This window comes from Carcharodon carcharias, chromosome 6 (genome assembly GCF_017639515.1).
Source record: "Carcharodon carcharias isolate sCarCar2 chromosome 6, sCarCar2.pri, whole genome shotgun sequence".
NCBI classification, from domain to species: domain Eukaryota; kingdom Metazoa; phylum Chordata; class Chondrichthyes; order Lamniformes; family Lamnidae; genus Carcharodon; species Carcharodon carcharias.
Window position 1 is genome coordinate 148,897,817 of NC_054472.1, and position 14,812 is coordinate 148,912,628.

Here is a 14,812-nt window from a genome sequence, read left to right on the forward strand (position 1 = left end):
AATGCATTCTATTAGAGTGTGGTGGAGGTAGGGTCAGCTGAGGCTTTCTGATGAGAATTGGTTCACCATCTGAAAAGGAAAAATTTGCAGAGCTATGGGGAAAAGGCAGGGGCTCTGGTGAATTGCTCTTTCAGAGAGCCAGAACAGACACGACAGATCGAATGGCCTCTTTCTGTGTTGTAACCGTTCTGTGGTTCTCGTAGCGACATGGCGGAAGCTAGATTAATATTGGAGATAGAGTAGGCTGGATTTCGTTCTATTCACTCATATTCCACTCTCTCGCTCACTCTCCATCAGAGTTGTGTTCTCGGGAAGCCAGCTTGACGGTGACATCATCACGCATAGAGACGCACGCGCGATTACGCTCGGCGCGCACCTTTACGTCACCGGCTGGGCGGCAGTTGGCCGGAGTCACGTTTGTCAGTAGGTATGTTGTCTGTCTGGCTGCCGCTCGGCAATTGATTCTCTACGTTAGAGATGTTTCCAGAGCTGAACAACATTCTCAATTCAACTCCTGAAACTTGTGAGCAGGTAAATCTGTCGTTGGTGGTTCAAGACTTCTTGCGGAATGTGCTGGGGGTGCAAGGCTTCCTGTGGGGCTCTGCAGGGAGGGGGCTTGAGGCCGGGCGGGGTTCGCCGCGGGGTGGGGGCTCGCGGCAGGCCGAGGGGGAGGGGGAGGGCTTGCCGCGGGGGGGTGGGTGGGCTCGCCGGGGGGGGTGGGGGCACGCCGCAGGGGAGGGTTGGGGGGGGAGGGGGGTGGGCACGCCGCAGGGGAGGGTGGGGGGGGGAAGGGAGGGTGGGGAAGGGGGGTTGGAGGGGCGGGGTGGAGGGTGGTGGGGGGAAGGGGTGGGCTCGCCGCTGGGGAGGGGAGGGGATGGGGGGGTGGACTCGCCGTGGGGGAGGGGATGGGGGGAGGTGGGCTCGCCGCGCGGGTGCCCCGTGGGTGAGGGGTTGGGCTTGCTGTGGAGGAGGGAGAAAGGGGTGGGGCTCGTCACGGGGGGAGGGAGTGGGTTGGCGGGGGGAGGGGCCCTGCCGTGGGGACAGGGGACTCGCTGCTGGGGGGGTGTGCGGAAGGGGACCCGCTGCTGAGGGCGGGAGGGGGGGTGGTGGGTGAGGAGGGGGCCCGCTGCTGGGGGAGGGGGCGGAGGAGTCCATCGCAGGGGCTTGGTGCCTGCTGTGGGGGCAGGGTGCTCGCTGTGACTGTGGCACTGGTGGAATTGAGAAAGGTGCATTTAAATGGTGTCTCAACTCTTCCTCTGATTTGGCATGTTGCTCCTCTATTATACGGAAATATGGAGCTGGAGTAGGCTATGTGGCCTGCTTTACCGTCTGTTAAGATCATGACTGATCTGATTGTAGGCTCTACTTTCCTGTCTACCTCCCTATACCCTTTGATTCAAAGTCAATCCATCTATCACAGTCTTAAAAGTATTCATTGACCCTGCCTGCACTGCTCTTTGGGAAAGAATTCCACAGATTAATGACCCTCTGAGAGAAAAAAAGCTCACCTCATCCTTGCCTTAAACGGAAGATCCTTTATTTTTAAACTGTATTCCCCTGGTTTTCATCCCTCCTGCAAGGGGAAATGTATTTTCAGCATCCACCCTGTCAGTTCCCTTCAGGATATTATATGTTTCAATAAGACTATCTCATTCTTTTGATCTCCAGTGAATATAGGACCAACTTGCCCAACCTCATGAGACAATCCCCCTCATTCCAGGAATCAGTCAAGTGCTCCTTCTCTGAGCTGCATCTAATGCAATTATGTCCTTTCTCAAGTAAGGAGGCCAAAACTGTGCACTACTCCAGGTGTAATTTCACCAATGCTGTGTACAATTGTAGCAAAACTTCCCTAATTTTATATTTCATTCCCTTTGCAATAAATGACTATGTTACATAGAACCAGAAAAAAATTACAGCACTGAAGGAGGCCATTCGGCCCATCTTGTCCATGCCAGCCCGAGAACATCCAGGTGCCCTTTCTAATCCCACCTTCTTGCACCCTGCCCATAGCCCATGCAGCTTACAGCACTTAAGGTGAATACATTTCTGAAAAGAGTCATAATGGACTCAAAATGTTGACTCTGTTTCCCTCTCCACCAATGTTGCCAGACCTGCTGAGTTTTTCCAGCATTTTCAGATTTTTGCTGTACAACATTCCGTTTGGCTTCCTAACCACTAGCTGTATCTGCATACACACTTTTTGAAGTTCATGTACCAGGACACCCAGATCCCTCTGTACTGCAGAGTTTTGCAATCTTTCTCCATTTAAGTAATATACCGCTTTTATGTTCTTCCTGCCAAATTGTACTCCATCTGCTAAATGGTGGTGACAGGATAAGCTGTCACCTAGAAAGGCAGGGATTGCACAGGGGATAGTCAGTATGGTTTTTTTTTAGGGGAAGATTGTGCCTTGCTAAGAATAGAATTTTTTAAGGAAGTAACAAGGAGAATCAATGAGGGTAGTGCAGTGTTGTCTACGTGGATTTCACCAAGGCATTTGACAAGATCCCACAAGGCAAACTGGTCAGGAAAGTGAGATCTCATGAGGTACAGGGAAAGGTGGCAGGTTGGATCCAAAATGGCTCAGTGACAGGATGGATGTTTTTGCGAATAGAAAACGTTTTCCAGTGGTGTTCCACAGGGTGCAGTGTTGGCTCCCTTGCTGGTTGTTGTCTATATTAACAATTTAGACTTAAATGTGGGAGGCATGATTGGGAAATTTGCAGATGACACAAAAATTGGCCATATAGTTAATAGTGAAGAGGATAATATCAATGAGTGGGCGGAGAAGCGGCAAATGGAATTCAATCCGGAAAAGTGAGGGGTAGTGCTTTTGGGGAGGACAAAGAAAGCAAGAGAATACTCAGTAAATGGGAGGATATCGATAGCGGTTGAGGAAGTGAGAGACCTTGGAGTGCATGTCCACAGGTCCTTGAAGATGGCAGGACAGGTGGACAAGGTAGTCAAGAAAGCATATGGAGTACTTCCTTTTATTGAACAAGGTATTGAATACAAAAGCAGGATGTAATGATGGAACTGTATAAATGCTGGTTAGGCCACAGATGGAATTTTGTGTACTGTTCTGGTCACCACATAACAGGAAGGACATAATTGCTCTGGAGAGAGTGCAGAGGAGATTTACAAGCATGTTGCCAGGGCTTGAAAATTACAGCTGAGGAGAGATTAGATCAACTAGGGTTGATTTCCTTAGAACAGAGGAGGCTAAGGAGTGACCTAATCAAGGTGTACAAAATTATAAGGGGCCTAGACAGGGTAGACAGGCAAGATCTGTTTCCTCTAGTTGAGGGGTCATAGAATTAATGCAATTGGTAGAAGGATTAGAAGGGACACGAGGAACATCTTTTTCATGCAGAGGTTGGTGGGCGTTTGGAATTCACTGCCTGAGATGGTGGTTGAGACTGGAACGCTCAACTCATTTTAAAGCTACTTGGCTCTGCATCTGAAGTGCTGTAACCTACGAGGCTATGGACCAGGTTCTGGAAAGTGGGATTAAAATAAGTGGCAAGTTTCTTTTTTCTCTTTTTGGCTGGTGCAGACACAATGGGCTGAATGGCTTCTTTCTACACCGTAACTTTTCTGTGGTTCAATTTTGTGTGGGAACATATCAAATACCTTTTGGAAATCCAAGTACACCATATGCACAGGGTTCCCCGTTATCCAAGTTACTTGTTACTTCATCAAAGTAACCTCAAAGACAGTGCAACATGACATCCCTTTCACAAAATCATGTTGACTTTCTTAATTACATTAATATTTTCTAAGTGCCCCTTACTAACCTCCTTACTAGACTCTAGCATTTTCCCTATGACAGATGTTCGGCTAACTGGCTTGCAGTTTCCTGTCCTCTGTCTCCCCTTTATCTTGAATAGAGGAGTTATGTTTGCTATTTTCTAATCTGGGACTTTTCCAGGATCTAGGGAAGTTTGGGAAATTAAAACCAATGCATCTACTACTTCTACAACCACTTCTTTTGGGACCCTATGATGAAGTCCATCAGGTCCTGGGGACTTGCCAGCTTTTAGTTCTGTTAGTTTTCTCAGTACCCTTTCCCTGGTGATTGTAGTTATTTTATATTTGCTGCTGCCTTTGTCCCTTGATTTACAAGTACAGTATTTCTGAGATGCTATTTCTGTCTTCTGCAATGAAGGCAGGCACAAAATATCTTTTCAACCCTTCTCCCATTTTCTTATTTCCCATTAATAATTCCCCAGACACACACCCTAGAGTACCAGCACTCACTTTACTTGCTCTCTTGCTTTTTAAATGTCTGTAGAAACCCTTGCTATTTGTTTTTGTATTTCTAGCTAGCTTTTTCTCAAACTGTACTTTCTCCCACATTAAGTTTTTGAGTAATTCTTTGCTGGTTTTTAAATTTGTCTTACCTTCTGACTTGCCGCTAAACTTTGCAGAGTTGTATGCTTTTTCTTTCAATGTGATACTATAATTAACTCTCCGCTTCTTCCTCAAACAGAGGCCTGAACAATCCCCATCTACCACTACTCTCCTCCGTCTGGCTGAACTTGTTCTCTCACTGAACAATTTCTCCTTAAACTCCTCTCACTTTCTCCAAATAAAAGGTGTGGCTATGGGTACCCGCATGGGCTCCAGTTACGCCTGTCTCTTTATGGGGTAAGTGGAACATTCCTTGTTCCAGTCCTTCACCGGTCCCCTCCCACAACTCTTTCTCTGGTACGTTGATGATTGCTTTGGTGTTGCTTCATGCTCTCGTCTGGACCTGGAAAAATTTATTAATTTTGCTTCCAATTTCCACTACCCCATCGTTTTCACATGGTCCATCTCTAACACTTCCCTTCCTTGACCTCTCTGTCTCAATTTCTGGTGATAGACTGTCCACCAATATTCATTACAAGCCTACCGACTCCCTCAGCTACCTCGACTACAGCTCCTCACACCCCACTTCCTGTAAGGACTCCATCCCATTCTCTCAGTTCCTTCGCCTCCGTCGCATCTGTTCTGATGATGCCACTTTCGAAAACAGTTCCTCTGACATGTCTTCCTTCTTCCTTAACCGAGGTTTTCCACCCACGGTCGTTGACAGGGCCCTCAACCGTGTCCGGCCCATCTCCCGCGCATCCGCCCTCACACCTTCCTCTCCCTCCCAGAAACATGATAGGATCCCCCTTGTCCTCACTTATCACCCCACCAGCCTCCGCATTCAAAGGATCATCCTCTGCCATTTCTGCCAACTCCAGCATGATGTCACCACCAAACACATCTTCCTTTCCACCCCCCCCGGCCGCATTCCGCAGGGATCATTTCCTCCGCGACACCCTGGTCCACTCCTCCATCACCCCCTACACCTCAACCCCCTCCCACGGCACCTTCCCATGCAACTGCAGAAAGTGCAACACCTGCCCCTTTACTTCCCCTCTCCTCACCGTCCAAGGGCTCAAACACTCCTTTCAAGTGAAGCAGCATTTCACTTGCACTTCCCTCAATTTAGTCTACTCCATTCGCTGCTCCCAATGCGGTTTCCTCTACATTGGAGAGACCAAACGCAGACTGGGTGACCGCTTTGCGGAAGACCTTCAGTCTGTCCGCAAGCATGACCCAGACCTCCTAATCGCTTGCCATTTCAACACTCCACCCTGCTCTCATGCCCACATGTCCGTCCTTGGTCTGCTGCAGTGTTCCAGTGAAGCTCAGCGCAGACTGGAGGAACAGCACCTCATCATCCGACTAGGCACTTTACAGCCTTCTGGACTGAATATTGAGTTCAACAATTTTAGATCATGAATTCTCTCCTCCATCCCCACCCCCTTTCCGATCCCCCCTCTTTTTCCAAAAGTTTAGACAGATTTTTCTTTTCCCACCTATTTCCATTATTTTTAAATGTATTTCCATCCATTGTTCTTTCTCTACATTTTAGCCTATTTCGATCCCTTCCCCCTACCCTACCCCGACTAGGGCTATCTGTACCTTGCTCGTCCTGCTTTCTACCCTTAATGTCACCTATTAGCACGTTCCTTAGATAATATCACCACCTTCAACACCTCTTTGTCCTTTTGTCTATGACATCTTTTGGCTATCTCCATCTATCACTGGCCTTCTATCCAGCTCTACTTGTCCCACCACCCCTCCCCCCTTAAACCAGCTTATATTTCACCTCTTTTCTATTTATCCTTAGTTCTATTGAAGAGTCATATGGACTTGAAACGTTAACTGTGTTTCTCTCCGCAAATGCTGTCAGACCCACTTGAGTTTTTCCAGGTATTTTTATTTTTGTTTTGGATTTCAGCATCCGCAGTTTTTTGCTTCTATCTTTAACTTCCTTAGTTAGCCACAGATGGCGTATTTGTTTCTTAGTCTTTCTTTATAACTGGAATGTATCTTTACTGAACATTATGAAATATCTCAAATATCTGTCACTACATTTCTACTGACCTGCCCATTACCCTATTTTCCCAGTTCACGTTAGCCAGCTCCATCTTTATACCCTTGTAATAGCTTTTGTTTAAGACACTAGTCATAGACCCTCTGTTCCTCAAACTGAATGTGAAATTCAATCATGTTATGATCACTGCACTTTTACTATGGGATCATTCATTAATTCTGCCTCAATGCACGCTACCAGGTCTTGAATCACCTGCTTGGCTCTAGAAAGTGCAGCTCTAAGGAATCCCAAAAACACTCTATGAACTCATAGAAACTAGGAGTAGGCCATTCATCCCTTCAAGCCTGCTCCGCCATTCAATGTGATCATGGCTGGCCCTCTATCTCAATGCCATATTCCCGCTTTCTCTCCATACCCCTTGATGCCCCTAATATCCAAAAAGATATTCTCAGTTTCTTTCTTGAATATACTCAATGTATATTCTCCACAACCTTATGAGGTAGAGAATTCCACAGGTTGACCACCCTCTGAGTGAAGAGATTTTTCCGCATCTCAGTCCTAAATGGCCCCGTATCCTGAGACTGTGACCCCTGGTTCTAGACTCCCCAGCCAGGGAAAAGATCCTTCCTGCATCTAGTCTGTCTAACCCTGTTAGAATTTTATACATTTCAATAAGATCCCCTCTCATTCTTCTAAACTCTAGTGAATACAGGCCTGGTCCAGTCAATCTCTCTTCATACGACAGGCCTGCCTTCCCTGGCATCAGCCTAGTGAACCTTCGCTGCACTCCCTCTATGGCAAGTATATCCTTTCTTAGGTAGGGAGACCAAAACTGCATGCAGTGCTCCAGGTGTGGTCTCACCAAGGCCTTGTATAACCGCAGTATGACATCCCTATCTCTGAACTCAAATCCACTTAAAATGCCGGCCAACAAACCATTTGCCTTCCTAATTGCTTGCTGCATCTGCCTTTTTACTTTCATTGACTGGTGTACAAGGACACCCAGATCCCTTTGTACATCCACAATTCCCAATATATCACCATTTAAATAATACTGCCTTTCTATTTTTCACACCGAAGCACATAACTTCATACTTATCCACGTTATACTGCATCTGCTATGTGTTTGCCCACACACACACAACTTGTCTAAATCGCACTCTAAGCTCCTTGCGTCCTCCTCGCAACTCACAATCCCGCCCAGTTTTGTGTCATCAGCAAACTTGGAAATATTGCATAAAAACAAAAAACTGCGGATGCTGGAAATCCAAAACAAAAACAGAATTACCTGGAAAAACTCAGCAGGTCTGGCAGCATCGGCGGAGAAGAAAAGAGTTGACGTTTCGAGTCCTCATGACCCTTCGACAGAACCCTTCTGTCGAAGGGTCATGAGGACTCGAAACGTCAACTCTTCTCCGCCGATGCTGCCAGACCTGCTGAGTTTTTCCAGGTAATTCTGTTTTTGGAAATATTGCATTTGGTTTCCTCATTCAAGTCATTTAAATATATCATGAATAGCTGGGGCTCAAGCACTGATCCCTGCGGTACACCACTAGTCTCTGCCTGCAATCTGGAAAAAGACCCAATTATTTCCACTCTCTGTTTCTGGTCTGTCAACCAATTCTCAATCCATGCCAGTATATTACCCCAATCCCATGTGCTTTAATTTTGCCCACTGGGAATCTTCTGGGCTACCTTTGCAGACCTGAGATAAAAACAAAAAACTGCGGATGCTGGACCTGATTCGTCCAATTGACATTAAAATCACCCATGATAATTGGAGCACCTTTCTTAGAAGCTCCCATTATTTCTTCCTGTATACACCATCCTACAGCAGTATTGTTACTGTTAGGAGTGTAAACTACTCCCACAATTGACTTCTTCGCCTTGCTATTTCTTATCTCTACCCAAACTGATTTTACATCTTGATATTCAGAACTAAGGTAACCTCTCACTACTGTACTGATGTTACCTTTAATTAACAGAGCAATCCTACCACTTTTCCCTTTTCCTGTCCTTTGAAATGCAAAGTACCTTAGAGTATTCAGGTCCCAGCATTGGGCATTCTCTTTCTCTCCGCCCCCCCACACACACACCTTAAACCAGCTTATATTTCAAATCTTTCTTGGACTCGAACTCAAGTTCTGTCGAAGGGTCATGAGGACTCGAAACGTCAACTCTTTTCTTCTCCGCCGATGCTGCCAGACCTGCTGAGTTTTTCCAGGTAATTCTGTCTCTGTAATAGCTATCAGCTCATAGGTATTTATTTCAGATACAAAGCCTTTAGTTCTGTCTTTTTATTATTTTTGCAAACTCTGGCCTTATCTGCTGTCGCACATCAGAAAATTTCTGCAATTAAATATTGTGAAGGTTATTGCCCTAAGCATTGACGTAAACTTGGCTCCCCAGCCATTGATTCCAGACTCTGAACTCTACTGTTCGCAGCCTCTATTCTATCTTGCCCTAAGTTGCGGACCCTATATCCCCTCTACTACAAGAACGACGTACTTTCAGCTCTATTATTGCCTGTCTTTCCCCTGCCTCAACCCATCTGCAACTAAAATCCTCACCCATGCTTTTGTTACCTCCAGATTTGACAGTTGCAATACTCCTGTAGCCAACCTCCCATGTTCAAACCTCCATAAACTTGAAATTATTCAAAAAGGCCCTGGTAGGGTAGATGTATGGAAGAGACTTCTACTCGCATGGGAGGCCAAAATCAGGGGCTGTATATAACATAGTTAGGAAAATTCAATAGGAAATTCAGGAGAAACTTCTTTACCCAGAGAGTGGTGAGAATGTGGAGCTCACTACCAAAATTGATATGAACAGCATAAATACTTTTCAGGGGAAGCTAGATAAACATAGAAGACGTGGTCATTGTTATAGGGTGTGATGAAATGGGTGGAAGAAGGCTCATGGACCGAATGCCTCTTTCTGTGCTGTAAGTACTGTGTAAACTCTGTTGTCTTTATCTTAATTTGCACCAAATCCCCTTCAGCCAGGATCGTTGGCTAGTCCAGCAATGTCTCATTTAAAATTCATATTGTAGTTCAAATTCCTTAATAGTCTTGCCCTTCCTTAACCTCCTTTAGTTATACAACCCTCTGAAAACTTTGCATTCCTCCATACGCAAACATGATTTTCTTCACACTACCAATGTTGGCCATACCTTTGGCTATTTTGGCTCCAAGTGCATGTATTTCTTCTCTGAGCCATTCCTTATCTCTACCTCTCTCCTTTTAAAATACTGTACCGTGCTTTTGAAGACCTGTGACTCAGTCATGCCATGTGGAGTGCCTTGGGACATTTTTAGGACATTAAAGGTGCTGCATGTATGTATGTAGTACTTGGAAGCCTAATGATACAATTTGCAAGCCTCATTTAAGATGAATGGATCCTGAATCATTGAAGCTGACAGCACCGAAAGAAGCTGGGACAATCCAAGACTAATTGCACTGTGCCATCGTCTTTCCCAAAGCTTTCCACTGTCCTCCGCTTTAATCATTTAGCTACTTTCCCTTTTTAAAAAAAAGCAATGGTGTTTAACTGGAATTTGAGCACAAGACCAGATTTGTTCTTCCAATACTGTAACTGAACCACTACCATGCATCTGTTTTTCCAAGAAGGTTATGGCTGTTAAAGACAACCACAACCTTCTCCTCTAGAACAAACCAATTATTTCAACCTTCTGATCCTACTCCCCATCTTCATCTCTGACTGCAACGGTTGGAAGAAAATTTGATAAATTTACAGCCCCCCAAAAGTGCTCAAATCCCTTGGTCTCCTGATTCTCTCCAGTTTCAAACCCAGAATACTCCGTAGCGTCTCTTCTCTTCCAGCCGTCTGCAAACTCTGTTGAAATAATTAGGAACATTAAAGGCAGAATGCAACTTTTTGCAATCTTATTAAAATGTAAAAACAAACGTGAAAAAGATAAAAACAAAAAAACTGCAGATGCTGGAAATCCAAAACAAAAACAGAATTACCTGGAAAAACTCAGCAGGTCTGGCAGCATCGGCGGAGAAGAAAAGAGGTGACGCTTCGAGTCCTCATGAAAAAGATGCTGGCAGTGCCAGGATCTGTGGAGAGAAGCAGAATTAACATTTCCAATATATTAGCATTCATTTGCATCAAAAAATATTACAGATTAACTGAACGAATAAGAAGGTCAGGAAGTAAAAAAGATCACCCTTAAAAGGATGAGCTGCCAAGTATTCGGTGTGTAATAGAAGATGGCTAATTGACAGACATGATCATAGATGGACCAAAGGAGGTATGATGAGTGAAGTCAGGAAAATAAAATACCTGTGACATCTAGATGTCTTTTCTTTTAGCTTGTATTTATTTTTCTAATTTTTTTCATAATACCTTTTTACTCTGCCTCTTCCTGCTGATGCTGTACTTGACTTGCTTTAGAATTTCCAGCATTTTCTGTTCTTGTTTGAAACACTTAGCATCTAGTCTTTTTTTTAAATATTGGTTCTATTGTAACATGTGTTTCTGGCCACATAGTGGTGCTCTGGATTGCTGAAGCGACCCTGTTTCACAAAGTAGATATGGATCAAGGACGATTCAGCCTTTTCTACCTAAGTCCACTGATAATGAATGAACCTAAAGTCCCAGCCATCCTGGAATCCAAGATGCTAAATGATCCTTTGCATTTTCCTTCAGTTATCTTATCCAGTGGCCCTTTCTGCATGTTAGTCACTTAGTCCAAAAGCACTTGCTGATATTAGTCTTAAATTTGCTTTGTACTGATTTGAACCTGTTCCGCCTCGACCTATTGCAAGAATTTAAGCTGGAGAGGTATTCCAGATTTAGCTTTTAGGGTGGTGTCTTGGTTACTTCTTTGCTGTATCCTTCCAAGTTTGTATGGTATAAATTTCTGCAGTTTACACCAGCTGATCACAGCTTTCTGGTCTATCTTACCCACAAACTGCAAGATTTCAACATTTCCTTTTTTTCATATCGTGATGACCAGACTTGAACGTGACCTGCTAGGTGAGGTCTGACTGAAAAACTGTGTACTGTTTTAGCATGACGCCCTCTGACTTTGTGATTTCTGTTTCAACACTGTGCTGCCTGAACCCACTGCATTGTGGTTGGCATTGTCATCTGCAGGTAATGCTATCCTATGTTATTGTTGTGAAAGTGAGGAAGATTAAAAGAAAAGCTGGTTTAGTGAGTCAGATTGCCAGAGAATGTTGCAGGACAGGTTTTACCCACTCTAGACTTTTTCTTCACAAGTCATTAAAATGTAACTTTCCTCGCATTCTAAACAATCTTTAATATTCCTCTTCATGAAAATGTATTTTTTAAAACAATTTATGAAATGTTTCATCAACAGTTTTTTGCAGAATCTTCATTGTAACCACCTTAAGAAATTATTTTTTAACCTTCTAGTGATTAGAAGTACTAATGGTTTGGAGGTAACAATTGTCAGTTTAATGTACAGCCCTAAAAGTACATTGAAGCACTTGTTCCAGGCCGTACAGTTTTTGTCAGTGAAGACACAACTGCTGAGAATGTGGCATGTTGTGCTGAATGGTGACAGACTGGGCCCTGGAGGTGTAGTAGGTAAAATGAGGTGGAAGTCTGTAACCTGTGGAGCCGGGCACATAGGTGGTGCCAGGACTTGAAGGGAAGTGAGTGATAAAAGATGTAGAGTTGCTGGCTATGCATAAGCAGCAATGCAAAGAAGTATGGCAAGGGAAAGGGGGCAAGAAGAAAGACTTGTATTTATTGGCTGCATTTGTTGCCAATGCTGTGCATGTGTAGTTCTTGTGTTTTGCACCGTTATGTCATTGCGAGTGACAGAGTAGGCAGTGGCCATAGATAAAAAGGAGCAACATGGTGACACTTTTACTTGATCTATTTAGGGAAACGAATGTCAGGATACTGGAATGTTCCTCCTCTCTTCATCCTCTTCCTGGAGAAGCCTCTGCCTTCCTCCCCTCCAACCATCGGCCTGTCTTCAGCACCATCCATCCCTAAGTGAAGTTTACCTGAGAGGCTCAAGCTAACCTGTTAAAAGGGGTGGGGGGATGGCTGCACCACTCTCTTGAACACATTCTCAACTATCCACTGCGCAAGCTCCAGATGAGGCCTTCTGCCTCAGCGCTTTTTAAAAAAAATCTTGATTCGGGACAGGACTACGGGCCAAGTGCTGGAAAATGGGATTAGAATAGGTAGGTGCTTGATGGCTGCCACGGACATGATGGGCCAAAGGGCCTGTTTCTGTGCTGTATAACTCTGAGTCTATGACTCTAACTTAATGACTGAAGCTGAGCTTGGGTCCCGCCCCAGCCTCCTGGCTATTGGCTCCCTGCCCAGCCCCCACCCTCCTCACCAACCTGCCCAATAGCCGACGTGCATGTCAATCAAACTGTCGCCCATAGCATTTTGTCCTTTTTCAAAAAAAGTTTTCTGGCAGGCTGGGCACAGCGGAGTAATGTCACTGGATTTCTGTGCATGCACAGACCAATGCTTGGATGGGTATCGGCAGCCATTTTGTTTTAGCAGGCAACCAGGTGCCTTTCAGTGCCTCAGGATGCCCGAGCACTTTATGGCCATTGAGTTACTATTTTTTTGAAGTGCAATCACTGTTGAAATGTAAGGAAACACAATGACTTATTTATATTTGGAAAGATCTCACACATAGCAATGTGACAATAATCAAATAATCTGAAACAGAGGTGAGTAAATATTGGCCACGATACCAGGCTGAATTCCTCCACTCTTCTTTGAAATAAGGGTTTGGGATCTTTGACACCCACCCGAGAGGTACTGCAATGGAGTGTCAGTCTAGATTTTGTACTCGTCTTCTGCGGGATGTGGGTATTGCTGGCTAGGTCAGCATTTTTATTGACCATCCCTAGTTGCACATGAGAAGGCAGTGGTGAAACTACCTTCTTGAACCCATTGCAGCCCATGTGGTGTAGGTACAGCCACAGTGCTGTTAGGGAGGGAGTTCCAGGACTTTGAACCAGCAACTTTGAAGGAACAGTGATATAGTTCCAAGTCAGGCTGATGTGTGGCTTGGAGGGAAGCTTGCAAGTGATGGTGTTCCCATGCATCTGCTGCCCTTGTATTTCCAGCAGGTAGAGGTCGCAGGTTTGGAAGGTGCTGTCAAAGGAGCCTTGAGTTGTGGCAGTGCATCTTGTAGATGGTGTACACTGCTGTCACTGTGTTGGTGGTGCTGGGAGTGGATGTTGAAGGTTTTCAATAGGATGCCAGTCAAGTGGGCTGCTTTGTTCTGGGTGGTGTTGAGCTTCTTGAGTGTTGTTAGAGCTGCACTCATCTAGGCAAATGGAGAGTATTCCATCACACTCCTGACTTGTGCCTTGTAGATGGTGGGCAGGCTTTGGAGAGTCGAAGTGAGTTACTGTCTGCAGAAATCCCAGCCTCTGACCTGCTCTTGTAGGCACAGTGTTTATATGGCTAGTCCAGTTTGTGGTCAATGGTAACCCCCAGGATATTGATAGTGGGGGATTCAGTGAAGGTAATGCCATTGAATGTCAAAGGTAGATGGTTAGATTCTCTCATTGGAGATGGTCACTGCCTGGTGCTTGTGTGGCATGAATGTTACTTGCCACATATAGCCCGGGCCTGAATGTTGTCCAGGTCTTGCTGCATTTGGACATGGACTGCTTCAGTATCTGAGGACTCGTGAATGGTGCTGAACATTGTGCAATCATCAGCGAACATCCCCACGTCTGAACTTGTGATGGAAGGGAGGTCATTGAAGCAACTGAAGATGGTTGGACCTAGGACACTACCCTGAGGACCTCCTCCAATGATCCCCTGGAACTGAGATGATTGACCTTCCAACAACCGCAGTCATCTTCCTTTGTGTTAGGTATGATTCCAACCAGTATAGAGTTTTCCCCCGATTCCCATTTACTCCAGTTTTGCTTTGGCTCCCTGATGCTACACTTGGTCAGATGTTGCCTTGATGTCACTTCCATCCTATCTCTGGAGTTCAGCTCTTTTGTCCATGTTTGGACTAAGGCTGTAATGAGGTCAGGAGCTGGGTGGCCCTGGCTGAAACTAAACTGAGTGTCAGTGAGCAGGTTATGCTAAATAAGTGCCGCATGATGGCACTGTAGATGACACCTTCCATCGGTTTGATCGGGAGTAGACTGATGGAGCAATAACTGGCTGGGTTGGATTTCTCCTTTTTGTGGTCAGGGCGAACCTGGGCCATCTTCCACATTGCTGGGTAGATGCAATGTTGTAGATGTACTAGAACAGCTTGGCTATGGGCACAGCTGGTTCTGGAGCACAATTCTTCAGTATGATTGCTGGAATATTGTCAGGGCCCTTAGCCTTTGCAGTATCCAGTGCCTTCAGCCTTTTCTTGATATCATGTGTAGTGAATCGAATTGGCTGAAACTGTTGGGACCTCCCGAGGAGGCCTTAGATGGGTTA

At 45.2% G+C, this 14,812-nt stretch overlaps 1 protein-coding gene across 4 annotated transcripts in view; it reads left to right on the forward strand.

Moving 5' to 3' along the window:
- Nucleotides 1–382: 382 nt before the first annotated feature.
- The window catches only part of elp6 (elongator acetyltransferase complex subunit 6), a 44,245-nt gene continuing 29,815 nt past the window's right edge, over nt 383–14,812 (forward strand). For 2 of the 4 annotated variants that reach the window (XM_041190428.1, XM_041190425.1), the window contains exon 1: nt 383–531. In XM_041190428.1, coding sequence (XP_041046362.1) covers nt 478–531 — 54 coding nt within the window. In that variant the 5' untranslated portion in view covers nt 383–477. Of the gene's footprint in view, nt 532–10,528; nt 10,656–14,812 lie in introns of all 4 variants that reach the window. The other 2 variants (XM_041190426.1, XM_041190429.1) reach the window with 2 other exon arrangements.